Genomic DNA, 27,036 nt, shown 5'->3' with positions numbered 1-27,036 from the left:
TTCCATGTGACTGAATTGACTATAAGGCATTCTGAGTAGACAAGACTAGTCTTTGTCTATAAATTTATTCATTTTCTGTGTTTTGGAAAATAGATTTAAGAATAAGTCCCAGTTCAGACAAGATAAGTTTGACGTATGGAATTGGGTGAATGTAATGTTTACTGGAGTATGTATGTATATTAGCCCTTTCATATTAAGATCGATTTCTTTTTTCTTAACTTAATATAGCATAAGCACAGGTAATACAGTTGTGTGCAAAAGTTTAGGCACCCTAGCCATATTTCTTATTTTGTTGTTGTCTGGTGTGAAAAAATGTAAAAGAATATATTTTTTGCAAATCTTAATGCATGGTTATTACTTCATATTTGATTAATTAAAACAAAAAAAAAAACAAAAAACACATGCTGACATCTCTATTCACTGTTCCTGCCTGTTAAAACACAGTTGATCATTCTTTTGGACTGAAGCTCCTGACCCAATAATGAACCATCATTCTGTCATGTAGATTTTTTTCATCATGCATTCTTTAAGTTACATTCTTTAGGTCACATGGGCCTGCTTAACATTTTCTACATGCAATAGAGCATGACAGGATGTTAAATTGCATAATTATATTATACCTGTCTGGAAGCATCTGCATTTTTTATATTTCTCTACTCATTTGTAAAGGTCCTTACTTTCATTTGGTTGTATATCATATATGCACATGTTCTTTGTTTTATATGTATACAAATCTTTAGTGTCTATACAATATATAGATGCTGACTATCTCCACTACAGACTGCTTTTGCTAAAATTACTTAAGAGACATGTACAGATATTAGTAAAATAATGGAATTGTAACTCACTTAAAAGTGTTGATTAGACATGTGTGTCTTGTCCCTTGTGTTGATTTGGTGTTACTATATACCACAACTTACCACAACCATACCTCCTGGCATTGTGTGTGTGTTTGTGTGTCAGTTGATGTGCTGCGGGAGGAGGAGGAGGCCCGTAATGGAAACCCAAAGCATAAAAGGAAGGTTCAGGCTGTGGGCTCAGGCTCTGGTGAGATGGACTACACCACTGAGGTTCTTGAGTCACTGCCCACTGTTCTCTACCAGGAGCCAACAACTATAGGTAAAAACCACACCATCACACTGCGCTCTTTAAATATTATATAAATCTAGAGGTTAAAAAAAAAACATTCTTGAAATTTCTTTGATTTCTTTCTGTTGGGCAAACGTGATAACTCATAGTTTAAAAGAAAATTGCTTTAATTGAAAACTTTACAACACAGTGTTTTAGTGAAGGTTTCCAAGTGGTACCATCTATAAAAAATAGTAGCCCTTCATTGTCAGGAATCAGCCCGGACTTTTTGCCATGTGCATTTGTTGTTGTTGTTGTTGTCACGTGTCTGCCCCGCCTTCGTTCACTCCTCCCTGTCACCTGTTCCTAATTATTGTCATGTGTATTTAACTGAGCCGCACTACCGATGGCTGCGCAGAATCATTAGTTAGATGTGTTACCTTATTATTTCCTCGTCATTTGTATTGTTTTAGTTATCGTCTTTTTCATTGTTTTGTCTTTATCATTTATTAAACCCCATTCATTTGAAGCTATCCTGCGTACGGGTCTGTCTCCCTCTTTCCTGGTTGTGACATTTATAAAGAAAGATAAAAAATATCCGAAAGACCCTCAAGAAACGAATTTTCCTCTAAGAGTGTACCAAATGCCTGCTCAATCCTCTATGAGATTCTGTGACACAAAGAAAAGTGCTCTCAGAAAAAATCAACACCAGAAAAGCTAATTCTCTAAATATACCACATTCACTGAATATCTGAATTTTTTAATGAATAAATTGTTTTTATAGATTCAAGGTTTTTTTTAATGTATTTTAAAACTTAAGGCACCAGAAGAGAAACAGGTTTAGGTAAAAATATTGAAGGTGTGGGAAAGGGTAGTATAATAGCTTCTGTAGTAAATTACAGTCATGTCCACACCTAAGCTGGGACGAGTTACAGTGTGTTAAGTGTCGTCTTTTAGTCCTTCCTGGGTGCTCCTCTGTTATTAGCCATGGTTTACTACAGGAGCTACAGATGGTTGAAATGGTATCTTTTCTCGCATTAACTACACAGTAAAAGCTTTTCTGTAGCATCATATACCTGCAATCAGCCTTCTGTTTCATTATTGAGTACCAACCCTGCAGTTCACATGTGAATTTAGTGGTTAAGATGTTGGACTTCTGTTTGGAAGGTTGTGTGCTTGAATCCTACTGTAGGTCCACCAAGCTGTTGTAAAAAAAAAAAAGAGATAAAATGTAATTTGTTCTGAATAAGGCCATTTGCTAAATGCAGTAATAGTAAAGGTTTAGGAGATGAGGGACTCCTTGTTGTAGACCCTGCCATGTCTTTTACAGTATATGGTTTTGTAACATAAACAGTTTATTGTCTTTTTATTCAGGTGTGAATATGTGGACTGATTTACATTGCAGATCTATGAAAGGTGTTAGTGTTGTATAACTTATATGTATATATATATACATGTGTGTCTATATGTTCAGAACCTCCTACTATTACTGATCCAGAAGAACAAGAGGTTGAAAAGAGCAAAGACAAGAAAAAGAAGAAGAAAGACAAAAACCGTACAAAGACAAAGGACGAGAAGTTTGAAAGCAGAGTTAAACCTGCAGAGGAGGAGCACAAAGTGAGAAAAACCAGCCAAGTTACAGGTATAAAAAAACAGCATAACATTCATCACAACATTGAAACAGCATAAAAAAGTTCAGAAAGAAGCTCTTTATCTCCCTGGGATGTTCAAAGTTCTGTAGAGGATGTACAGTTATGAAGGAATATTTATATAATAGAGAATATTTACAGAAAATCACATTCAAATTGGAAAGTTTAATAGTAATATCTTAAGATACATTAAATGTTCTTAAGATATTAATATTAAACTTTCCTTTCCATTCATTGAATGTTCTTACTTGTGATAATGAAGGTATATTAGTGAAACCTAAAACACTAAGGCCCTGATTTATAATGACTTGCTTGTGTAAAAACAGCTACTAAAAAGAAGAATGTATCACCTGAGCAGGATAATGTCTTTTTTGTCCATTTTGCATGTTTGCCATAATTAATATGCATCTTGGGACTTTGCTATCTAAAGACACTCTAAATCAGTATTACTCATTGCGCGGCTCACGAGCCTCCTGCGGCTCGCCAAGCTTTAATATGCGGCTCGCATGGCAGTAAATAATACGATGATATGATCATGTGGTTAAAAATTATTTTTCATTTAAATAACATTAAAAACAATCAGGGAAGCATAGAAAAACGAATGTGCTCTATATATTTATATATATTATTTGACTCGTCACTGACTCACTGCGCAATAGCCATTTTTTGGCGGCCTGACAGAAGCTAGTTTGTGTTTCATGCTAGTTAACAACTTGTGTTTACTGTACACACGGACTAAAAAATGGATCGATTTCTTATCAAACAATCCCGCGCACAAAATGAACAGCAACAAAGCAATGTGACAGTGACAAAAGAATGATTTTTTAAGTAATTATTGTATTGCAATATTGTACATTGTATTTAAGCAGATAAGCTATTTAAGACTGAATAACTTGGCATACTTTGCGGTGAAAGTGGCTCTCCTATTGACTTTGTCCTATCAGTGTGGCTCACATGAAAAAATAGTGAAGACCACTGCACTAAAGACTATTTACTTTGCAATTACTTTTGCACTTATTCAAACCTAAACCTGATTCTCCACAAATCAAGTCATCCACAAGGCAGGTATTTGAAATTTGTCTATTTCTGCCAGTTGAAGACAAAATGATAGTCTTAATGATACTAAAATATCAAAACATTTGTTGTAATTAGGACTTGATATTGCTGTGGTAAGTTTGGTTTATTATATCTTAATATATATTTACAATACATGCACACATTTACATTTACATTTACAGCATTTGGCAGACGCCCTTATCCAGAGCGACATACATAAGTGCTTAAATCTCTAACATTGAATACATTAATGCTGGCTCACTAAGTTACATACTTAAGATACCATGAGTTTAAAACATTTGTTCAAAGTTACAATGAAAAAGTGTCAATGGTGTTTTTTTTTTTGTTTTTTTTTAAATGCGAAAGATAAGGAAAGAAGTGCTAGTTGAAGTGTTTCCTGAATAAGTAGATCTTCAACCGCCGCTTGAAAATATCCAGTGACTCAGCTGTCCGGACCTCTAGGGGAAGTTCATTCCACCACCTTGGTGCCAGTACAGAGAAGAGTCTTGTAGTATACTTGCCTCTTACCCTGAGACCTTACATCTGATACCAAGAACATGTACGCAGATATACGCAATTTCCTTTTAATGTCAGAGACACTTATGTCTACTCTACACTTTCATATCATATTTTGAACAACCTTCCTGCCTTTAGTCTGTGTTGCACTTAAGTTTCATCTCATTCTTTAAAATCCAGCCTTGCAAATAAAAAACCTTTGGTTCTCTTTTAAATATTTTCTTCTCATACTTTGCAAAGCTATTTTTGTAAAGTATCTGCAATCCACCTACAATTTGCTTGTGCAGTTTATCTGATCGCAACCACAAATTACTGCTTCTTATTTTGGGTATGAATAAATCAAAGCCTAAATGTTTTTTTTTCAATATGTCCTATGGGTATACAAAGAGTAGAGCCAGGATTTGTCTCACGCACCAGGCCAAGTTCAGTGAGGCATGATTTTTTTTTTTGTTGTGCAGGCGTGTGTGTTTAAAGGGGAATTCCACAGATGACTGCATTCACCGAGAAGTAAACAAATTATACTGATATTTTTAGTTTTTGAGTCTGAATTGTTCACAGCATCAGGTATCTTCAACCTCTAATATCCTGTGTAAGTTTATCCCAACAGAGGTAAAAAACAAACATCTCACACCATAAACCAACAGTGTCCTGATTAGTTTGATATCCGTCTTACTGTGTAAAATAATTCATTTGTTTATACTGATTGAAAATATTCTAATATGTTGATTTTCCCTCTGCCAGCCGAATGGAAAGTGCAAGTGTACTTTTTAGCATAAATCATGAACGGTCTAATTAAACTCCTTAAACAAAACGTCTAGATTTTAAAAAGAAGGTCTTGGAGCACAGCACATTAACTTCTCTTTCATTCTTTCACTCACAAATTGTTTATAATCAAATCCTTAATCTTTTATATTTTTGATTAGTATTGTATATATATTTCAACAAATTGTTCATGATATGGAAAAATTGTGTGATATATGTATATATATGTGCATGATATATGTCAAATTTGATTGTGTCTATATATTGTTTATAATAATGTTATTGGATTGTCTATGCGTAAGCAAGACTAGAACTTTCATGACTCTTGCTTGATACCAAAAAATAATGAAGCTAAAGAAATTTACTTTAATTTACAGTGATATTCTTAATCCTATTTAGAGCTTATAGTTTCCTGAAACATAAAAAAGGGTGGACACTGCATGAAAAGCTCAATTTGATCCAAAGATTGGAAAACAATCTTTTTTTACACCCACACACCCACACACACACACACACACACACACACACACACTCACACAAACCTGATAAGAAGTTCAGAAATTTCATTTCCACTCCTGAACCCACGATTATCGCTGAGCCATGTAAACATTTATGTAGGCATTTTAGTGGTGATTATGTGGTATATTATGTGTTTTTTTAGCTCACACATAAACAGACAGAATCAGATGTTTAATAAATGTAAGCACTTCTGTTTTTTCCTTACTTCTCATTGTACTGCATGTATCCAGCTCACAAGCCGTTCGAGTGCAGGGCCGGGGTTCAGGCCGATCTCGTCCTGCTGGTAGACGGCTCCTGGAGTATTGGGCGCACCAACTTTAAGAAGGTGCGGGAGTTCCTGGAGGGCCTTGTCACCCCTTTTCACGTCGGCCCATACGGAGTGCAAATCGGTAAGCCAGGCCTCGTCACTTTCCTTCAGTGTTTGTGAAGACAAACTTAATTTAAATTACCATAGTTTCCTGAAAACCCGTTGAAACGTGGTGGTTTGAATGAGTAAGTGTTTGTAAGGTGTGTACTAATGATCAAGGTGTGTACTAATGATCACGGTAATCTTTGACTTTGACTGAAATTTTCATCCTGCATTTTTATTCTATCTGTATTTGTTAGAAAGAAAACTACACAAAATAACCAATTTTCAATGACATAATGTCCCACAAAACATAAAAGAGGTTGGCTATCATGTTGATTATATTGATTTTATATATATATATATATATATATTTCAGCATGGTTCAGCAAAACCATTTTTTTTTTCAATTAAAATTAGCATTTTTGTTGGTCATTAATTCACGTCAAGACAGATTTAAAGTTGTTGATTTAAAGTTGTGATGTATTATCTCTTAGTGCAATTTTCAAAAAAATTTTTTTTACTCTGCAAGTTGTTGTAAGTACAAATTGTATGCTCTCAAATCAAGATATCAAGGTGTACAACCTAATTACTGCCATAAAATTACCCCTAACTGTAAAGGTGTATGCAATGTGCCATGTAATGGACTGGTGTCTCTGACCATGATAAGATTGTTACTGAAAATGGTTGATTGAATACAGTATAATTATGCCTGTTAACTGCCTGTTTCAGCTTTGTCCCAGTACAGTGGAGATCCTCGCACTGAGTGGCAGCTGAATAACTTCACAACCAAAGATCAACTTCTTGACGCTGTCCGAAACTTCAGATACAAAGGAGGGAACACCTTCACAGGTGAAAACAGCATCTTTAAACCAAATTATCTCTTTGTTACAAGGGACACTATTAAAAGAAGCTCTGTTAACTAGATTATTACATATGTGATGTATGTTTTCCATGTTTACAGGTGTAACTTCACTACTTTAATATATATATCTTTAGTCCTCAGAAATGGGCAGGGGTGAGTGAAGGTTACAGATATGGTTGTGGTACATCTACTTTCTAAAAACAGCTGTAAAATACTGCCTCAGTTATAAAACTCATGTATACCTGAATGGCTATAAATGAACATGACATAAGCAGCTTTCTTTTCCTGTTAACCAAAGTGTTTTACTGCATGGCCAGCAGTGGGATACATGTATGTTTGAAACTACACACCTGATATTATGATATTTCGTGTCATAGAAAGTATAAAAATGTAAACATGGTTAGTGTAATCACAACCTGTGTGACGTTTTTTCTATTTTATTGTTCTCAGTGAAGACAGTATGTAGGTCATTTAAACCAAGTCGACTACATTTAAATGGCTTATGAAACAGCCACAAACGGCAAGTGTAAAAATCCTCCATATAAATCATGTTTGATAATTGAGTCAGAAACACTTTCTGTGGTGACTCATTTATCATGCAAGGTATTTATTTCTTTTGTTCTGGTCTCCAGGACTTTTCAAAGCTTTTCAGAGTTACACCTGTGGTGAAATTGCTATGTGTTTTGTGTCTCAGGTCAGGCGCTCATTCATGCCCTAGAGGAGAATTTGAAGGAAGAGGTCGGGGCCAGGTCAGATACCCCACAGTTTCTGCTGCTGTTGACTGATGGTAAATCTCAGGATGATGCCGTTGCTGCAGCCAGTAGACTGAAGAATGCAGGAGTGGAGATTATCGCTGTGGGTGAGTCGTAGTTTACTGAGATTTTTTTTTACTTTCCTAAAATAGTTTAATGGAATGATATTGGGTTCCGTTTAAATTGATTTGTTCCTTTCCTTCTCTCTACCCCACTCTGTTTCATTCACTCACTCTTTCTCTCTCTCGGTCAGGTGTAAAGAATGCAGACGAGGCCGAGCTGAAACAGGTAGCGTCTGAGCCTCTGGAGCTGAATGTGTACAATGTGAACGATTTCCCTCTTCTCAGTAAACTGGTTGGCCGACTGGTACGCATCCTGTGTGGGAAAATGGAGGAACGTAGTAAAACAAGTGCGTTTATAACCGACACAATGAAATGCAGAGTTGTATTATTGTTTTGTTTTTTTTTTAAACCAGTAGGGATTAGGTGGCCCCTTCTATCTGTTATTTATATCTATACCCTTTCTGTCTTCCAAAATATGCAAAAGCAATGACTCTTCTGTTTCCTGACAAAAATACACATGCAAAACAGGGGCTTGTATGGCATGACCTTCTGTTAATTACGTGAGCATATCCTTAATAGATAGACAGCTAAATTGGCCATGCACAGCTATGTCAACAAGATTACATTTATACACATATGTAGTGCTTGTCTGAGAAAATTGTCTTTATAGTCAGCACAAACTATAGTGTAACTCGTTTGTGTGTGTGTTTGGAGCAGGACGTGCTCATCCCACTGAAGACCCAGGGCTGTCCTACCCGAGTCCCACAGACCTGCGATACTCCGATCTTGGTCCCAAAGAGGTGCGTTTGAGCTGGACGAGTCCGGGCAGAGCGGTGCAGCAGTACCGGGTGGTGTTCCACAGCAGTGAGGGTCAGAGCCCGCAGGAGGTGAGTCTGACTTCCAAATAACAGCCAAGGATGGAATCTCTACTTCTCAGGAGGATCACAGGCCAATTTTCTCTAGCACACAGGCATTCAATTGAATTAAAATGTGAAAATTATGGCCTTCTTGTCAGCTTTCACCCAACCTGCCAACCAGACAGAGAGAAAAATAAGAGGAAAATGTTTGTTCTTCAAATTCTATAGTTTATGCTTCTGTATCTAAACTAATATTTTATCACTGTACATTAAATTACATTTAGCTTTGTAAAGTGAGAAGCTTATCCAGACCTTTGTAAGCCCTGTGGCTAGTCCTTGGTCCGATGAGCAGCCATCAGCTAAATAATTGACTTAACTCCATGTAACAGAGATTTGCTAAAGAACCTTAAGAAGAATTTGCTAAAGAAACTTGTATTGGTACGTACAGGTCTAGGCAGTTTGTGTCACTAAACTATGTTACAGAGTTATGTTATCAAATGAACATGATCATTATGAGCAAAAATTGCAATACACCAAAACATGTTCCTTAGTGCTTTGTTTTTGCAGGTGGTGGCGAAGGGGTCAAACTCCACAGTGATGCTGACTGGACTGTCCTCACAGACACAGTATCATGTGTCAATCTTTCCTGTATATGAGGACAATGTGGGCTCTCCATTGAGAGGCATCTTCACTACATGTGAGCTTCTATATAAAAGCTTCTATTGTTTCCTAAGTAATTAAGATTTTACCAAAATTTCCTCTTTCCACCTCTTCCATCACCTCCTCTGTTCTCCACAGCAATGCTGGCCATGCCTGAGTCTTTGGAGGTCACCGCATCCTCTCCCAGCAGTCTCCGGGTGCGCTGGAGTCCTGCGCGTGGAGCTACTCAGTACATGGCCCTCTACTCAGCTCTCAATGATGGAGAGCCTGATGATGCTCGAGAGGTGAGTCTGGGTTCAGCTGTATGATAATTGTTGTGGCAACACTTTATTTATTAATTGAAATCTCTGCTTAAAGAAAAATATATACAATATTTCCCCAAAATGACATGTATGCAGTCACCCAGCCATCACACCAATATGTGGTTTTTCCCCAAACCTTTTCACAAATTGGGGACACACACAATTGTCCAGAATGTCTTTGTATGCAGCAACATTACAAATTTCCTTCACTGGATCTGCATTGAAAATGCCCCTGTGCATAAAGCAAAGTCCATGAAGACATGGTTTGCCAAGGTTGATGGAAGAACTCAAGAGAGCAGAGTGTACAGAGCCCTGACCTCAAACCCACCATAAGGATTAAATGGAATGTGGGCGAGGAACCGGGTATTCTCACTTGATATAAATGACCGACCTCGCTAATACTTTTTGCCTAAATGAGCAGAAAATCAACACAATCACATTACAGAATGTAATGGAAAAGCTTATGGAAGGCTGTTATAAAAATTCCATGTTAATGTTCTTGGTTTTGAAATGGGCATCAGGTGGTCTGGGGTCCAAATACGTTTGGCTAAACGGTGTATTTCTAGTTCTTCTAGTTCTTCTAGTTCTTTCAACCCACCAAGAGCATAATTTTGAAAGATTAAATTAAAATTCCTCCCTTTTCACTTTTATCACTTTTGACATGCTTTAGTTTTTCAAAGCTACATATAGAAGAAAACATTAAAACCCATGACCATGTGACTTGTTTTCTCAGGTATCCATATATACAATATCTGAACTTTTTTTTTTCGCATAGTGAAAGTTGTGGGAATTAAGCTCAGATGCAATTTTTTTAAATGCTATTGCTATTTTTCTTATGAATGTGTGTATGTTTATTTTTGAGGCTTGTGAAGTGCAGCAGTATCTCTGTGTTGCATATGTGGCAGGTGAAGTTTAGAGCTGATGAGACGGATGTAGAGCTGCGAGATCTGGTGCCTTCTACAGACTACTCAGTCACTGTGTACGCTTTGTACGAAGATGAACCAAGCGATCCTGTCACCGCTATCGCTACCACATGTAAACGTTTATGCACTTCTTATGTATAAACATATACCATCCAACATGCACAGAGTTTGCTCAGAGAGTCACTTTTTATCTATTTCTCACCCTGTTTGCAGTTCCACTACCATCTCCTGTCAGTTTGCAGTTCCCTATGGTCAGTCACAGCACTCTTAAAATCACCTGGGTGCCTGGGGCAGTTGACGTTCCTGCCCATCGTGTCACCTACAGCACAAATCATGGGAGTGATGTCAAACAGGTGAAGGAATAAAGCTTTTTCTACCTCAAAGCTTATAGGTTGATTGGGATTTTTCATGTATGTTCAGACATCAGAGGAAATCGGATTTGTTTCTTAAATCTCAGTGGCTGAAGTAAAATTAAAAAGGGACACTGGTTATTACAAGCATGAAACAGACTTGTGTAATGTAGAGCAGTAAAAGAAACTTGGTACGAACAACACAACACAATTTCACTGTTTGTTCTAAATTTAGTCAGTTAAAATAGCAGCAACAGAAACACAAATACAGGAAGAGTACATTTTAGTTGCTCAAGGGCCAAATACTCACTCCTACTGGGTATTTAGATAGTGACATTTACTAATAGTAACATTTAAATGTTCTCATTGCTGTAATATATTTGTAGAAACTATTTTTTATTCTAATTATTGGCTTTTTAAAATTCTCAATCTTTTTGAAAAACTAGCTTAGTAAAGTGTAAAATCTGGCAACCCTCCTGGAGCTGTGCTTTCCATTGATGTACTGTGTGAGAGGACTGGATCAATTAGCCTATGATGGAAAGATTTTATAATCAACATTTAAGATTAACATTTAATTTAATATTTACACTGAAGAGTCACAGTAGCCTCAAATATTACAAAATGTTGACATTATACCAGGGTGTCAATCTCATTTCATGTAGCAGGCGCACAGGCTGTGCTAGCCTGTCATAGCCTGGTGGGTAAGATGTTGGACTACCAATATGAAGATTGTGAGTTCAAATCCCTGGTCCACAAAGCTGCCACTGCTGACTGAACCAAGGCCATTAACCCTCATTTGCTCTGGCTTGTTTTTTCATTAGCTGAATCAAAGGCCATGAAGTTTATTGCTTTAGTTTGTCCTATCGTTTAAAAAAGAGATCTCTCTTTTCTAATCGTTCACTTCGGTTACGAGATGATTTTAATTTAGAGACGGATTCTAAATTCATTTGCTGATCAGGATGTGAAACCCTAACTCTTGTTACAAAATTCTTCAAGATGCGATATGTACTGGGTGATGAAAAAAAACAGATACGAAGATCCAAAATTGGACGTGACGTTTTAGAGCATAATGTCTGTTTTTTTTTTTTATTATTATACTTGTGAATGTAACATTTCTTTTCCCTCGGTCATGTTTTTTCAATCTCTCTCTTTCTCTATCTCTCTCAGGTGGAGGTGGCAGGTGTTAACACTGTCTTACTGCAGAATCTATCCTCTCTCTCCAAGTATCTGGTGTCTGTGCAGTCCCTCTACATAAAAGGCCTGTCTGTTCCACTCACTGGTAACATAACTACATGTAAGTTACACACATTTGCTTTGTCATTATTGTGGAATAGATTTAAGCATCGCACAGTTCTAGTCTAAGCGCGGTCTTTGTCTAGTCAAGAAGAAGTCAAGAAACTTTTATTTGCATTTTGTCTATATAGGTATCTGATACTGTACACAGTGACATGGAACTGTGTTCCTCTAGAACCCTGGTGTTACATAAAGACACAGAGCTACATAAGACTACAGAGAACTAATTGATAAAAAATGATATGAACCTATCACATAAAGTGCATGTGTACAATCTTAGACAATTACCTTAGATAATACAATACACTAGGGGAGCACGTTCGCCTCACACCTCCAGGGATGGGGGTTCGATTACCGCCTCCGCCTTGTGTGTGTGGAGTTTGCATGTTTTCCCTGTGCCTCGGGGGTTTCCTACGGGTACTCCAGTTTCCTCCCCCGGTCCAAAGACATACATGGTAGGTTGATTGGCATCTCTGGAAAATTGTCCGTAGTGTGTGATTGCGTGAGTGAATGAGAGTGTGTGTGTGCCCTGCGATTGGTTGGCACTCCGTCCAGTGTGTATCCTGCCTTGATGCCCGATGACGCCTGAGATAGGCACAGGCTCCCCGTGACCCGAGAATAGTTCGGATAAGCGGTAGAAAATGAGTGAGTGAGTAAGAATACAATACACTACAAGTGACATAAAATAGCACCAACCCGTATACAGTCTTTGTGGTTCTTAGGGCAAATTAATATGCTTTGTATTGTTAACACATGTAGACATATGACTTAGTTGATGTAGTCTTGACTACAAGTGTTGTTCTTTGTCACATTCTCAGTAAAGGTGCCTGCTCCGTCTGAGCTGCGGGTCACTAACTACTCTGAGAACACTCTAACAGTACGCTGGGAGCCGGCTGCTGACGATGTGACCTCCTACCTGATTAAATGGATCTCTTTGAGTGGAGGAGACCTGAGTCAGGTCAGTGAGAGCTGTCACCGTTGTGTTCATCATCTGATCGAGTGAGCTTTGTATATAGTAGAGTGAGATCCTGTAATAATTAATGATCTCTAATTACAGGTAGATTTGCTTGTACTGTGAGTATGTGATAGGGAACTGGAGGTTATAAAAAGGTTCTCATTGTGGAATGATTTTTTTGTTTCATTGTTTAAGCTGAAAGTGGATGGGAAGAGTGAAGGAGCTACACTTGAGGGTGTTGAGGATAATAAAGAGTATCAGATCTCACTGTCTGCTCTCTACGCTGATGGGGCACAAAGTGAAGCTGTGGCTATAAGATACAGCACCTGTGAGTGTTTATATATGATATAATATTTTGATTTTGATATTATAATGATATAATATATAATATTATATCATTATAATATTATATATTATAATGATATAATATTATATATTATATCATTATAATATATAATATTATGAGATATATTTTTAATAATTTTTTAAATAATTTTTGAAATCATTTAATCTAAAGAAATAGCTAATGTAATTAAATGAGGGATCCGAGCGTTTGGATAAGCGGTAGAAAATGAATGAATGAATGAATTAATTAAATGAGGCATTTTGCTGTCCAGAAATGGAGTAGAAACCTTGGACTTTTAGCAACATAATTTATTTTATTCATTCCCATTATTTAAATTGAATTCCACGACTCAATAACTGTTTTTTAGGCATTTCTATTCGGGAATTTTTTATGCATTTTTGCTGGATGCAAAACCTGTAATATACAAAAATGGCTTCCAGATAACACATTAGACTATGGTTTTATTTTTTCGGGGTGTTTGTATTGCTTCAGTGTTTGGGGGAGGTCCCACCAGTGTGTCCATCTCTGAAGAGACTGCAGTCAGCATGCTGGTCAGCTGGATTCCTCCTAATGCGCATGTGCTGCAGTACCACGTGTCGTACACTCCTTTAACTGGAGAAGCACGGGAGAACAAAGTGAGTGTTTCCTGCAAGTTATGTATTTCCTGTTTCTTTGATGCAATAGGAATGATGACGTTCATGGTCTTCTTACCTTTAGATTTGTTTACAAATGTTTTAAATCACTGCAGCATCTCTAAGGTGTATATCGAATTGGTGTTTGAGCTTTTATTCAGATATTCACTGCACACAGGCTTAATACTGAGTAATATGTACATATATCTTACACAGGCATTTGTGGTGCATCATGGGTAATGTAGTCTTGGGGGGTGTCGTTTCTTTTAGGTGTTGTTGCCAGGCAGTGAAAGACGAGTCCTTCTTCAATCTCTTCTCCCTGACACTCGATACAGCGTGCAGGTTACAGCTGAATACCGCAACAGAGAGGGAGGCAGTGCCATAGCACAGGGCAAAACTAGTCAGTCTCTTTCTCTTTATCTCTCTCTCTATCTCTCTCTCTGTACACACATACAGTACAAATCATATACACACATCTTGTATTTCTTCCCTTTATATCTAGCCAGTCTACGTGTGAGCAGTGTGAGCGTGGTTCGTTCTGATCATTCAAGTATCTGCGTGTCGTGGAGGCCAGTAGCAGCAGTCACTGCGTACCGTATAGTCTTCCAGGCCCTCAGAGGTATCAGTACCAATCTTTTTCTGTATACTTTTTAAATACATACTCATCTAGACCAGGGGTCATCAATTTGTCCATATACAGGATAATCATAGCCTCAGACGCTCCATGCATGTGCCACCGAGCATCTTTTGTACTGTATGCTTTCCTGACTGAAAGCTTCAGGATCCTGAAGATCGCAGTTCGATCTCTGCACTTCCATGTCAGTGTAATTTCAAATGAAGCAGTTAGCAGTCAATGAATCCTATGGACTACTGTAATTCTCTGTATGCTATTCTTTCTCAAACTGCCTCATCTCACTCACTCATCTCACTTATCTCAAAATCAGCAGCTAGATTTTAAAACAGGAAACAATAAAAAAAGAATGGATCATTTTTCCCCTGTTTGACATTTCTTCATTGGCTTCCTGTTTATGATTGATTCGAAATTCTCATTTATTAATATCAACCTTTTACTGGTCTTGTTCCACAAAACGTAATCACGGCAATGATCCCTGACCCATACTTTCTCATTCTTTATATATATGTAAAAAAGTGACATGTTTGCACACTTTTATGTTTGCCTGGCCTCAGATAAGCAGAAAAAGGAGGAAACAGTAGACTCTAACAGCAGCAGTCACTGTTTCTATGAGCTACATCCAGAGACTGTATATCGAATAAGCGTGCAGTCCCGCCTGGGAACAGTAGAGAGCACTGCTGTCACTATTCTCCATCCCACAGGTAAGACTCCTGTTCAGACCTAAAAATCTCACCTCAAAGTCTCAGACTTCGAATTATATACTTTGTTCTTTTCCAGAATACTGATATACAATTCTTTTTCAGCTGCAGCACCATTAAGAGCACAAGTTCCTCCAAGACTACATCCCATACAAAAGGAAAGTGAGTATCACAGCAAGTTGTCCAGGTTTTATTGATTAAACATGGCCAGGGAGTGGATATGACTCCACCATGACTAAATAAATAAAGTGATTCCTGAAGAGGAATGAGCGAATGAACATATGAACACAACTCCTGTGCTGTGTGTGTGTATATATATATATATATATATATATATATATATATATATATATATATATATATATATATATATATATATATATATATATATATACATATATATTTCGTTTTTATTTTTTTACAGTGTGTCCTGAGATGACGATCAGGAATAATGTGATTAAAGGTAAACGCCTGAAACATTGCTCAGCATTTTAATTCAGCACATTAATTAAAAATGATCGGCGTGAATCACTGGCACTGTTCCCAGAAAAATGGTGTGTGTGTGTTTGTGTTGCAGGCTTTAACATGATGGAAGCATTTGGTCTGACTCAGAGAGCCCACTCCACAGTGGAGGGTGTTTCAGTAGAGCCTTTCATCTTCAGCACTCTTCCCAGCTACACCCTCTACAAAGATGTACAGCTGACCCAAAGCACAGGGTGAGGATTGACAAAACTTTCCCAAGTATGAATCAGCAATGCAAAAAAAAAAAAAATGCTGGAAGTCTGCATTGTAGAAATCATTGTATTTTTTTTTGCTTGCATTACAGCTTTATCCATCCAGCAGGCTTTTCTCCAGAGCACACTATCAGCATGGCTTTCCGCCTGCTGCAGGACTCACCCAAGGAGCCCTTTGCTCTTTGGCAGCTCACTGACAACGATTTCCAACCCAAAATGGGAGTTGTGCTGGACCGTGAGTACAGACAGGATGATTCTGCTGCATGAAACATTATGGGTGCATGCTTCAGAAATGAATGAAACATTAAAACTTTCCATCATTTACAGTGAGAATTGGTAGCTTAGTGGTTAAGGTGTTGGACGACTGATTGGAAGGTTATGAGTTTGAATCCCAGGTCCACTGATCTGCCACTGCTGGGCCTCTATACAAAGCTCTTAATCTTCAATTGCTTAGTTAAAATGAGATTAAAATGTTTTGGATAAAGAGTGACTGCTAAATGCTAGAAATGTAAATGATCCCTTTTCACCTGGAAACAGAGATAACCCCACATAGATTTCAGTATAGAGTAATCAGGCAGGGTAACGAAGCATACTCCTAGTAGGATTAATTAAATGCTCAGATCCTCCATCTTTAGATCATTTTTAGAACAGCTTGTTGCTTGCTGTACGTGATAACAACGTGCCTGATCATAGGTGTTAGGTGTATTTGGAGCACGGTGTTCCAGAGGAAAAAACTTGACTTTGTATAAACAAGAATTTGGCATTGATTGCTATTGATACAGTTATTAAAAAATTATGGGAGGTTTAGTGCTATGGAAATTCTTATTTCTCCTGGGATACGAGTGACAGAGAGCGATTTCTTTCTGATATTCACACAGACACAAAGGACACTGTAATTCATGAAGATGGGAATTGTTGTAAGAACATTTAAAACCAAAGCAGACCATTTTGGTTAGAGTTCCTATGTTAAATGTCGTTGAATCTCTCGTGGCACTCTTTTCATTGAACACATCGCTTAAAGAATTGTGCTTCTTTAATTAAAATCCCTTTCTAGAAAATGTAGATGTATTTTGGCAGCAGACTGTGTTTTACAAAAGGAATGGGATATCTTTTAATCCTAGAGGTGCTAATGTTGCTCAATGTTATATTAAAAAAACAATCAAACTGACAGTGTTGGTTTATCTCATGCATCATTTTTGAGACTAAATACTAATTCTGCTTGCAATAACAATGTTTGATTTCATCCTGGACCTTGATGATTATACTGTGAAAAATGTTACATGAGCTTTGGCCTCATTTATAAAACATTGATTTTAGAGTAAAAGTGTGCGTACACACAAAAACCAGGAAACTCCATTCATATAACTTTTCAGAATCAGAATGAGAATCAGCTTTATTCGCCAAATGTGTTCACACACACAAGGAATTAGTTGTGGTTTACAGGTGTTCTACTAAACAGAGACTTAAAAAGGCTAAAAAGAGAAAAATACAAATAATATACAAGGTGCGGTTGAGTTCTTTACTGATGTGCCTAGTAAGTACTGTATATTAGTGTATATACTGTGTATATGGGTTATCACCCTGTCCAGAGTGTTCTCTGCCTAGTGCCCAAGGTTCATTGGGAAAGACTTCAGGCTCTCTCAACCCTCTGTGTCATGAGAAGTACAGAAAATGGATGGATGGATCTCTGCATTAGCAACAAAGTCCTGCTAATAAAGTTTAAACCCTAAAATGATCTTGAATCTGGCACATCTGGCTAATCAGCTATAGCAGTTTAGCTCATTGTCAGATCCCAGTGATGTTAATGCCACAGATCCTGGATCAGGCAGTGGAATATGTCTTGCTTGCTTGCCTCTGAATTTAGAAAGTGTTTCAGAAAATATTAGAAATAAAACCTTACAACCTGCTTATATATAGTTATTATGCCTTTTATTGTTTAATATATTTTTTCATAGTTTCTGTTTTCTTTTTAGGTATTTCATGAATGAATGTTTTTTTATTTTTATTTTTTTGCATCCCACATGGTTCTGTTTCAGATTCTTTCCATTTTCATTTAGTTTGTGATCTATTTTGTTTATTCTGGTTTCTTCACTGAAATGTGAAGTTTTTGTGAAGTCTCTAAATGAAAAAGCAATATTTGAAAATGATTTTTAAATGACAATTGTGTGTGTGTGTGTGTGTGTGTGTGTGTGTGTGTGTGCATGCTTTTGTCAGCTGAAAGGAAAGTGTTACTCTACTTCAGTCTGGACTACAGAGGTGAGGTTCAGGAGCTAACTTTTGACCAGACCCAAGTCCACACTCTCTTTTATGGCAGCTTTCACAAGGTGAGGGGAAAAAATAAAAGCATGGGAATCTGATCAAGAAAAAAGATGAGGATGACGTAAATTACTTTGTGAATGAAGATGATTACTAAGCACTGTTCTTGTCTATATAAGTCTTGTGTATTATGAATTGCAGATTCACCTGTCCATTAGTCAGGTGAGTGTATCCCTCTCTGTTGACTGCCAGAGGGTTAGTGAGAGACCTGCTCGTCCCCTAGGAATCATACCCACTGATGGTTTTGAGATGCTGGGCAAGTTAGTGAGGACTCGAGGGCCACGCAGTGGCTCTGCTGCTGTGAGTAAGCTGCAGTGACACAAAATGCAATTTGTACACTGTGGACAGTAAGGAATCATTATAGAAACATTTAATATTGTAATGATCAGAGCATAGTGTATACCAAGGTATCAAGGGTGTTCTCTTGTTCTGTTAATCAGTTCCAGCTGCAGTCATTTGAGATTATATGTAACATTACCTGGGCTTTTGAGGACACATGCTGTGACCTGCCTGCTCAGGTGAGGAACCACACACACACACACACACACACCCACACACACACACAAACAAAACTGTACTTAAGCATGACTGATGTTATAATAACTCGTTTTATTTGAGAAATGTTCGTGCATATCTGTGTATGTGGTAGTGATGATTTGGCAAAGCTCTTGTCATGTCGGTGTTTGCTACTCCTGAATAACTCATCACACCACAGACATTCAGTAACCCAGACTCTTAGTATTACTTTGTGAATACACTTTCCACTGTTATTCTTGAGATCCTTAACTCTAGTTTATGTCTGTTTTTGCTGATTCCTCTGAACATTTACCTCTCATGTTTCTCAGTACAGATTTTGCCCCAAACAAGCAAATTTAATGTTGTTAATATGCGTTCTACTACTGTATCTTCTTGGCTTCTGCAGAGAGATGAGGAGAGTTGCCCAGCTCTTCCATATGCATGCACTTGCACTTCTGATATCCCAGGAGCCCCTGGGGACACAGGATCACCTGTAAGTGTCCACAATACATACAGATTTTAATAAATATGGTATTTGTTATTGATCTTTGGTACATGTGTGAGTGTATATTCTTTTTTTTTCCTCAGGGTAAACCTGGTCCTCGTGGGCAGAAGGGGGAAAAAGGAGAAAAAGGCCAAAAGGTATTAAATAAATCTAATCTGCAGCATAGATTTTGCTCAAATATTTGTCATATCTATAGTTATAGATGCGATCCTGTGACTATAAAAAATGGTGAAATACTAATCAACTCTATTTTCTGCTTTCTCCAAAGGGTGAAATGGGGCCCCCGGGGAAGGCTGGACTAGAAGGTGGATTAGGACCTTTAGGGTCCTCGGGCCCTCGTGGTATATCAGTCATGGGAAAAATAGTAAGGTCATATTTTAGCTCTTAAGAAGATGTTTTAGCCATTAAGAAACAATACAGACTACATAAACCTGTCCTTTGGCATGACTGTTTCTCTAGGGGCCTCCAGGATTTCGTGGAGAGAAAGGTGAAACAGGAAGGCCAGGGAGCCAGGTGAGCCTATATCATCCTTTACTTTATCAGAAAATAAACTGTTGTAGTAATACATGATGCTTTGGATTCAACCTTTGTCACTGTCTTTATTAAAGGGATTGCCAGGACCACCTGGCCCCAAAGGTGAAGAGGGACCCCCTGGGCCTAAGGCATGTCTTTATAATATGATGTTCCTGAGTTGCTTTGAATCACCATAAAATTATAGAATAACACATCACAGTCAGCGCTGTGTGTTGGGTCAGAAATGAATGGAAACTATGATGTATATGTATATACAAAAAATGAAGAGGGCTTGAATCATTCACACACACTCATTAGTGTGTGTGAATGATTCAAGCCCTCTTCATTTTTTGCACTCTGGTGTGGGTTTAGCATTTGTTTCAAAGGCTGGAAAACAAAACACACTGCATGTATAATAAAATACACAGAGAACACAAATCGGATTTTGTTTTCTTATGCTGTATATACAGTATGTAGCTAAAATACAGTGTCAAGAACAAGATTACAAGGCTGTATTTTTATAGCTAGCTAGATAATCTCATAGCTGTCGAGGAGGGAGAGAGGACATAAATAGCTATAAGAAACAAGTACAGGTGTGTCAGGTATGGCCCAGTTATGTCTGGTTTGGCCACCAAACTTGTTACTGCACTAGTCACAATCCCACATGCTACATATAGCTGCCACATTCTGCTTTATACCTTTAATACCTCTAATGCTCTCTATTTTCCTCACTAGGGAGCCAGAGGTGTTGAGGGTAACATGGGACCTCCAGGATCTGCAGGGCCAAGGGTAAGATAGCGAAACCACACTGACTGCATTCAAACACACATACTGGCATAGATTTCCTTCATCCTTCAGCTGCACTGAATCAGCTTTCTGTTTTGTTCTTGCAGGGCTTTCAGGGTATACCAGGCCACCCAGGGCCTGTCGGAGAAAGAGGGCTGCTGGGACCAGTAGGGCCATCAGTAAGTGCACATATCCACTTAAGATTTGAAATTATTATTCATCATCATACCATTGTCTTAATACATACTGTATGCGTGATATATTGATATATTATATTGAATGACAGCAAGTATAAATCTCAAATTGATTTAATAATTCCTATTTTAATAATACAGTAAACTAAACAAAGATTATTAACTGTCTTTTGCAGTACAATAACATTCCATGAACGAAATACGTTATTGCCGTAACAGACGCCCGTTATAAGATTAGTCAGGCTACAGTTGGGTTTCTGTATGTAGAGTATCGTAACTCTGTGTTTAGTTGCTGGTGAGCAGGAAAACAGAAATGGGAAAGAGGAAGGAAAGAGCTGACAAACAATTCACACATTTCCACAATAACATTGGTACAGAGATAAAGGGAACAGCAGAACTAAAGCTTTTTTGTAATTAAAACAACATACACAACTGGCACAATTGAATAAGAACATTTCAGCCTATTAGGCTAGGTAAAAAAGAAGAAAGTATTTGTCAAAAAACTGCAATTTCTTTAAGACTGAGTGTCCATTTTCGTACAAGCAATTAACCATAACTGAAGAGTGTGACATGACAAATAAATTTGGCTCCCCACAACAGCTGATGACTACTGCTAGATCTATTTACTTGTTTGTTTGTTTTTACTCATTTCAAGCTTAAAATTATAATTGGTATATTGGAAAATTGGTAGACAATGTTGCTCATTTTAAGCATTTGTTTCTGGAAAGATTATAAATGAACTAGTAATAAAACAAGAAAATGTACAGCTTGAATTTAGCAACAAAAAAATGATTAGACGTATGCTAAATAATCTTATATTTGGTTTATTGTAGTCTTATACTAGGAATTGGTATTTTCACGTACTTAACATGTCGTTTTTTGCAGTGTACTATACATTAATTAGAAGAAATTTAGTATAGAAAAAGAAAGAAATAAAAAACACCAATAGGAGGAGGGCATATGATAATGCGAAACTCACGGGACACGTTACAAATACTGTAGAGGTGATGGTAAGCACAACATCACACAGTATAGTCATTCTCTTTAAACACTGATCTATTGTTAGAGGATCTTCGTCATGTAATTCGACCTGATGAACAGGTTTTATCAGACAATTTGTTATAGAAATTAGACAAGTTATCATCAATACTCTTAAAAGACTGCTGAAATTATGCAGCATAAAATTGGTTTATGAGCTTCACTGCTTGTTAAGTTTCTAAAATAAATTATAATATTGACTTGCCTTGCACCTCCAGGGTTAGGGGTTTGAAACCTGCATCTGCCCTACATGTTCTCATGAGCGTGCATGTTCTCCATACGTGTTTCAGGGATTTCCTCTGAGTCTAAATTGTCTGCAGTGTGTAAAAGGGTGTGTGAGTATGGGTGTAGTTGTGCCTTGGGATGAACTGGCAACCCTCTAAAGGGTGTGCCCTGAGTACCCAGGGATGGGCTCTGTGGCTGTCCATGAACCTGTGTAGAATGTATGATGGACCTGTATGATGGATCAGTGAATGGATGGATAGTTGTAGTGTGCATATTACCAGTCCTTTGTGTTTGATATAATTATGAGCCTTAGTTCTTTAGATTGAAATACTATGGTAAAGTTGATGTCTTTTTTTTTTTCTTATATATTCTTAGGGGCTTCCTGGAATTAAAGGTGAGAGAGGAGAGAAGGTAAGTTAAATGCACAGTATTTCTCCTTGTATGTTCACCATTCACTTTCATGAAAGAGACCTTCAGTGGTACTATGAGTCTGTGCTTTGTTTAATAGGGAGAGCCACAGTCTCTTGCCATCATCTACGACCTTGTCACTCAGGCCTGTGAAAAGCTAGTGCATGGTAGGTTTCAAAACACAACCCTTTTTTTTTCTAGAGTTATTGTTTGACCCATTTCTATTTTAAATATGATCAAACAATTAAGAAACAATTTTTATTTTGTTATTTTTGTGGATGTAGCTTTTTTGCATCCACTTATTCACACTTTATGTTAATGTGTCATAGACGAAGTGCATAAGTTAGACTCATTTCTGAATGAGATTCGTCATAATCCGGTGCCTGTTGAGGAGCCTGTTGGACCTCCAGGAGAGCCTGGAATCCCAGGTGGTAAAGGACCCCCAGGACCAAGAGGTCCTCCAGGGCGACAAGGAAACAGAGGAGAGACAGGCAGACCAGGGTATCCTGGTGAGCAGGGTAAGACTTCAATAGACTGTGTAGGGTTGGCATTCTGGGTAACATGTAAATGAAATAGTCCAATTACAACACTGACTTTTTATTTCTTTTGTAGGACGTGGGGGTTTACATGGTGATAAGGGAGATCCAGGCTCTAATGTCCAGGGACCACTGGGAATAAAAGGTTTTCCAGGTATCAAAATCAGATCTCTCATTCTCAAGTACGGTTGTCTTGTTACAACATGTTCTACACCAATACCAGTGTAATTCATCTAAAAATAAATACATCAAAATAAGGAACAAACACAAAGACATTTTTATAAATTAAACGCTCTATTTAAAATTAAAATATAACTTATCTTACTAATATTTAGATATTTTTAATATTTTAGATATTCTAAGGCCATGTGTTGGAGCTGCATAACTTTGAACCATTGTTGTTGTATGAACATTAAATAGCCATTTTTTATTTTAATTCTAGATAACTTTTTTTTATCACTATTTTATTAAGAAAAAAGGACAGAGATTGTACTCCTCATAAATGGACCGTCCTCATAAATCATTATCAGATGAATTTTGCATGTGTATAGTGTTAGAACTTTTCTTCAAGCTGAATGTCCCAGTACACATGATGGCGATACTGAAATCAATCAAATCTTATTCATAAACTATTCAACCGTTAGAGATAAGCATTGTTGTAAACTTTTTCCAGAGAAGACCAGGAGACTTGGATATCCTTGTGCAGTAGTCTTTATTGTAGATACACGATGAAACGAGTCTGCAAGTCAGAGCGTACTGGCACGGCCACTGCAGTCATCAAGTCTGACTTAAAGTTGTAATACATTGTAAATATACACATTTTAGGGGGCAGTCCCATCAGATAGAGACAAAACACTCAGGTGACAATCAAAGCATGAAAGGATGTAACAGCCCCCACACCAGATCCTGGAATTTCACCCTTAATCCCATTAACATAACAGTCTTTCTCAGACCTTGAATCAAATGGCCACCTTAAACAATGGGACAAATGGCACAAAGAGACAGATGATATCCTGAGTTACCTTGCCCCTTTCCTTTCATATTAATGAGATACAGGAACCACAAGTCTAATGTAAAGTTTGAATTTAACTAGCATTGTAACTTGATTTGGCTTCTACATGATCCACAAAATATGCTAGAACTAAAAGGAAATAAAACAATGACTTAAAATGATATTCCCACAGCATCCATGTACTATCAAATAGTGTCAAAAAAAGTTTGTTTTGTGTGTTTAACATCTGTTTTTTTAAGATCATTCAATTAGATCTTCATTGCCATCACATAAAAAACAATGTACAGGTAGAAAGAAACCAATATGTTATCACAGTCAAAATTAGGCTACAAAAAGTTAGAGGATTAGTTTGTTTTAATGAACACGAAAAAAGCTAATTCAGTCTCACAGGCGTTATGAGTCAAATTACAATGATGGGAAAATGTGTCAAACATTAGTAGGTCAAACTCAACTCAAAAGGTTATACTTAGTGATTCTCTGACTAAATTTCATTGACTTTCATAGATATATTTAAAAAAAAAAGATGGATCTGGCTAGTTTCTTTATTTATCAAATGGCCCTGGTCCTGAGATTTATAAGCTTCAGGGAAACTTTTATTAAATAGGATGCGATGGGTCGGTGTATTGCAGTTCCCTTCAGTCAGAAAAAAGTTCTAAAGGGTTAAAAACTTACAAACTGTCCCTTAAATGTTTAGATTTTTTTTTTCATATTATATTTAATCTGTTCACCACAGGGCCTTATAGAATATCTGTAATTGTCTGACCATTGAGTGTGTGTGATAATATATACTTATAAACATAAGCTTCGGTTTGGGTTTCACCAGGACCTCCAGGAGAAAGCAAGATGGGGACACCAGGCCCTCGAGGTGAGGATGGTAAATCGGGTATTCCTGGCATGCCCGGGGCTGTAGGACAGCCAGGTGAGATTGGCCCCCCTGGTGTGTGTGACAACAGCGGCTGCCATCCAGGAGGCCCTCCAGCTGCAGGTACATACAGATTTCCTTCCTGCTATAGACATCATGCATCATGTGTTTATGTCCTCTTGTAAATAATACTATTCTTCATTACTGTTTAATTTTTCAGAAGATCCATACTATGGATACCAACCTTGATCCAATCATAAGAACTATAGCTTAGAAGTTCCATCAGAGAACAACTTCACCAGATATTATAGAACCACTTCAGGATGTCATATTCAAATGGATCTGCATAAAAAAGGACATGTTCTCTTTATTTTTTATCATATTTATAAACCTGTTTGTTGGCTCAGGAACTTCTTCAATGCATGAGCCTTTAGACTGACTATTTTATTTTGTTTTATTTTATTTTATTTGATTTTATTTTTGAGAGTATGATGCTATGAGATTTTCATCATATCCTTTTATCATTCTTTCAGGCCACATACGGGTATTTTATGCCTGTTTTATTTTTTATATATATATTATCTTCTTTCACTAATCATCTGGACATAACCAGTGCCATGGATCACAAGACAAACAAAATCTTGAGCAGGACTCATTATGTGCTTCAAGGAGCAGATGCTATTTTTGTCATTTGGGAAATTTACAAAAATGCCGATTTCGCACTGAGAATGTTTTGGCTATTATTTTACCAATATTGTGGTTTACTTTGTTGTATTTATGCACTACATTGTGTGTGTGTGTGTTTGTGTGTTTTTTTATTACCGAAATGTTATTGAAGGCATATTAATACTAAGACCTGTTTGTGTACTCTATTTTAACTGCCTCAAAATAATTTGTAAACCAAACAGATTTGTATGAAATAATCATGAAACAAGACTGTGATAAATCTGTGATGTCTTAATGATCTGCATAAGGCCTATTTTACTTGATGGTGTCTAAAAAGTCTAAAATTTACACTATGTATATTCGTTCGACTGCTACATTACTGTTTAAATAGTTGTTTTTCTATCTGAAATCTGTCCTACCCTTAAAGTGTGAGTATCATATATATGTGTGTGTGTGTGTGTGTGTGTGTGTGTGTGTGTGTGTGTGTGTGTGTGTGTGCGTGCGTGCGTGCGTGTGTGTGTGTAAATTAGCCTAAGTAAAACACTGTGTGTATTAAACAAAACTATATTTTAATTAATAAAACTGTTTCTACAACCCTGAAAATATATATCAAGTTAAGTCAAGGAGTCAAGAAGATTTTATTGTCATTTCAACCATATATAACTGACGCAGTACATAGTGAAACGTGACAACTTTCTCCAGGAACATGGTGTTACATAGAACAAAGCCAGAGCTACATAGAGCAACACAGAGCTAAGGATTTAAGTAAGTAAGTCCTAGTCACATCAAGGGCATCTGTACAACCTGGTGCAAACAGTGCAAGACAAAAGACCAACGATATAAAAAACAACAATACACAAAAGCGGCACCAACCAAAATACATACTGTATATTCTATAGTACATGTGCAAAAATACTGGAATGAACACTTATTGTAATAGCAGCAGTTATAAGAGGTATTGTAATGAATTGTGAAAAACAGCAATTGACTGAAATCTGCAAGACAGTAATACTGTTAATACTCATTAACAATATTGTATTCAGCACGTTTCAGTTCAGTTATTGAGGAGTCTGATGGCTTGTGGAAAGAAACTATTACACAGTCTGGTCATGAGGGCCCGAATGCTTCGGTACCTTTTTCCAGATGGCAGGAGGGTGAAGAGTGTGTGTGAGGGGTGTGTGCGGGCAGCGTGTGGTGTAAATGTCCGTGATAGAGTGAAGAGAGAGGCTCCAATGTTCTTCTTAGCTGTCCTCACTATCTGCTGCAGAGTCTTACGATCCGAGATTGTGCAGTTCCCCAACTAGGCAGTGATGCAGCTGCCAGGTGTTTTGTGCTTTTGACAATCTTTACAGAGGATCCATCGATGTTCAGCAGAGAGTGGTCGCTCTGTGTTCTCCTGAAATCAACAACCATCTCTTTAGTTTCAACATTCAGAGACAGGTTATTGGCTCTACATCAGGCAGTTAGCTGTTGCACCTCC

At 37.4% G+C, this 27,036-nt stretch overlaps 1 protein-coding gene across 1 annotated transcript in view; it reads left to right on the top strand.

The window, feature by feature from the left end:
* The window catches only part of LOC132862029 (collagen alpha-1(XIV) chain), a 32,889-nt gene extending 6,715 nt beyond the window's left edge, over window positions 1-26,174 (top strand). Inside the window, exons 5-42 of the mRNA XM_060893845.1 lie at window positions 964-1,119; window positions 2,543-2,710; window positions 5,801-5,959; window positions 6,649-6,768; window positions 7,476-7,640; window positions 7,787-7,942; window positions 8,313-8,482; window positions 9,020-9,149; window positions 9,251-9,396; window positions 10,320-10,449; window positions 10,551-10,690; window positions 11,855-11,981; window positions 12,799-12,938; window positions 13,131-13,263; window positions 13,774-13,916; window positions 14,184-14,313; window positions 14,416-14,532; window positions 15,102-15,248; window positions 15,351-15,407; window positions 15,670-15,708; window positions 15,823-15,961; window positions 16,072-16,214; window positions 18,194-18,303; window positions 18,437-18,595; window positions 18,736-18,813; window positions 19,218-19,304; window positions 19,400-19,453; window positions 19,585-19,680; window positions 19,776-19,829; window positions 19,925-19,978; window positions 20,565-20,618; window positions 20,723-20,794; window positions 22,448-22,483; window positions 22,581-22,647; window positions 22,810-22,998; window positions 23,093-23,170; window positions 24,852-25,013; window positions 25,111-26,174. Coding sequence (XP_060749828.1) covers window positions 964-1,119; window positions 2,543-2,710; window positions 5,801-5,959; window positions 6,649-6,768; window positions 7,476-7,640; window positions 7,787-7,942; window positions 8,313-8,482; window positions 9,020-9,149; window positions 9,251-9,396; window positions 10,320-10,449; window positions 10,551-10,690; window positions 11,855-11,981; window positions 12,799-12,938; window positions 13,131-13,263; window positions 13,774-13,916; window positions 14,184-14,313; window positions 14,416-14,532; window positions 15,102-15,248; window positions 15,351-15,407; window positions 15,670-15,708; window positions 15,823-15,961; window positions 16,072-16,214; window positions 18,194-18,303; window positions 18,437-18,595; window positions 18,736-18,813; window positions 19,218-19,304; window positions 19,400-19,453; window positions 19,585-19,680; window positions 19,776-19,829; window positions 19,925-19,978; window positions 20,565-20,618; window positions 20,723-20,794; window positions 22,448-22,483; window positions 22,581-22,647; window positions 22,810-22,998; window positions 23,093-23,170; window positions 24,852-25,013; window positions 25,111-25,139 — 4,334 coding nt within the window. The 3' untranslated portion in view covers window positions 25,140-26,174. The remainder of the gene's footprint in view (window positions 1-963; window positions 1,120-2,542; window positions 2,711-5,800; window positions 5,960-6,648; window positions 6,769-7,475; window positions 7,641-7,786; window positions 7,943-8,312; window positions 8,483-9,019; window positions 9,150-9,250; window positions 9,397-10,319; window positions 10,450-10,550; window positions 10,691-11,854; window positions 11,982-12,798; window positions 12,939-13,130; window positions 13,264-13,773; window positions 13,917-14,183; window positions 14,314-14,415; window positions 14,533-15,101; window positions 15,249-15,350; window positions 15,408-15,669; window positions 15,709-15,822; window positions 15,962-16,071; window positions 16,215-18,193; window positions 18,304-18,436; window positions 18,596-18,735; window positions 18,814-19,217; window positions 19,305-19,399; window positions 19,454-19,584; window positions 19,681-19,775; window positions 19,830-19,924; window positions 19,979-20,564; window positions 20,619-20,722; window positions 20,795-22,447; window positions 22,484-22,580; window positions 22,648-22,809; window positions 22,999-23,092; window positions 23,171-24,851; window positions 25,014-25,110) is intronic.
* The last annotated feature ends 862 nt before the right edge of the window (window positions 26,175-27,036 follow it).

This window comes from Tachysurus vachellii, chromosome 19, assembly GCF_030014155.1.
Source record: "Tachysurus vachellii isolate PV-2020 chromosome 19, HZAU_Pvac_v1, whole genome shotgun sequence".
Lineage (NCBI taxonomy): Eukaryota > Metazoa > Chordata > Actinopteri > Siluriformes > Bagridae > Tachysurus > Tachysurus vachellii.
This window is presented reverse-complemented; position numbering and strand designations above follow the sequence as displayed.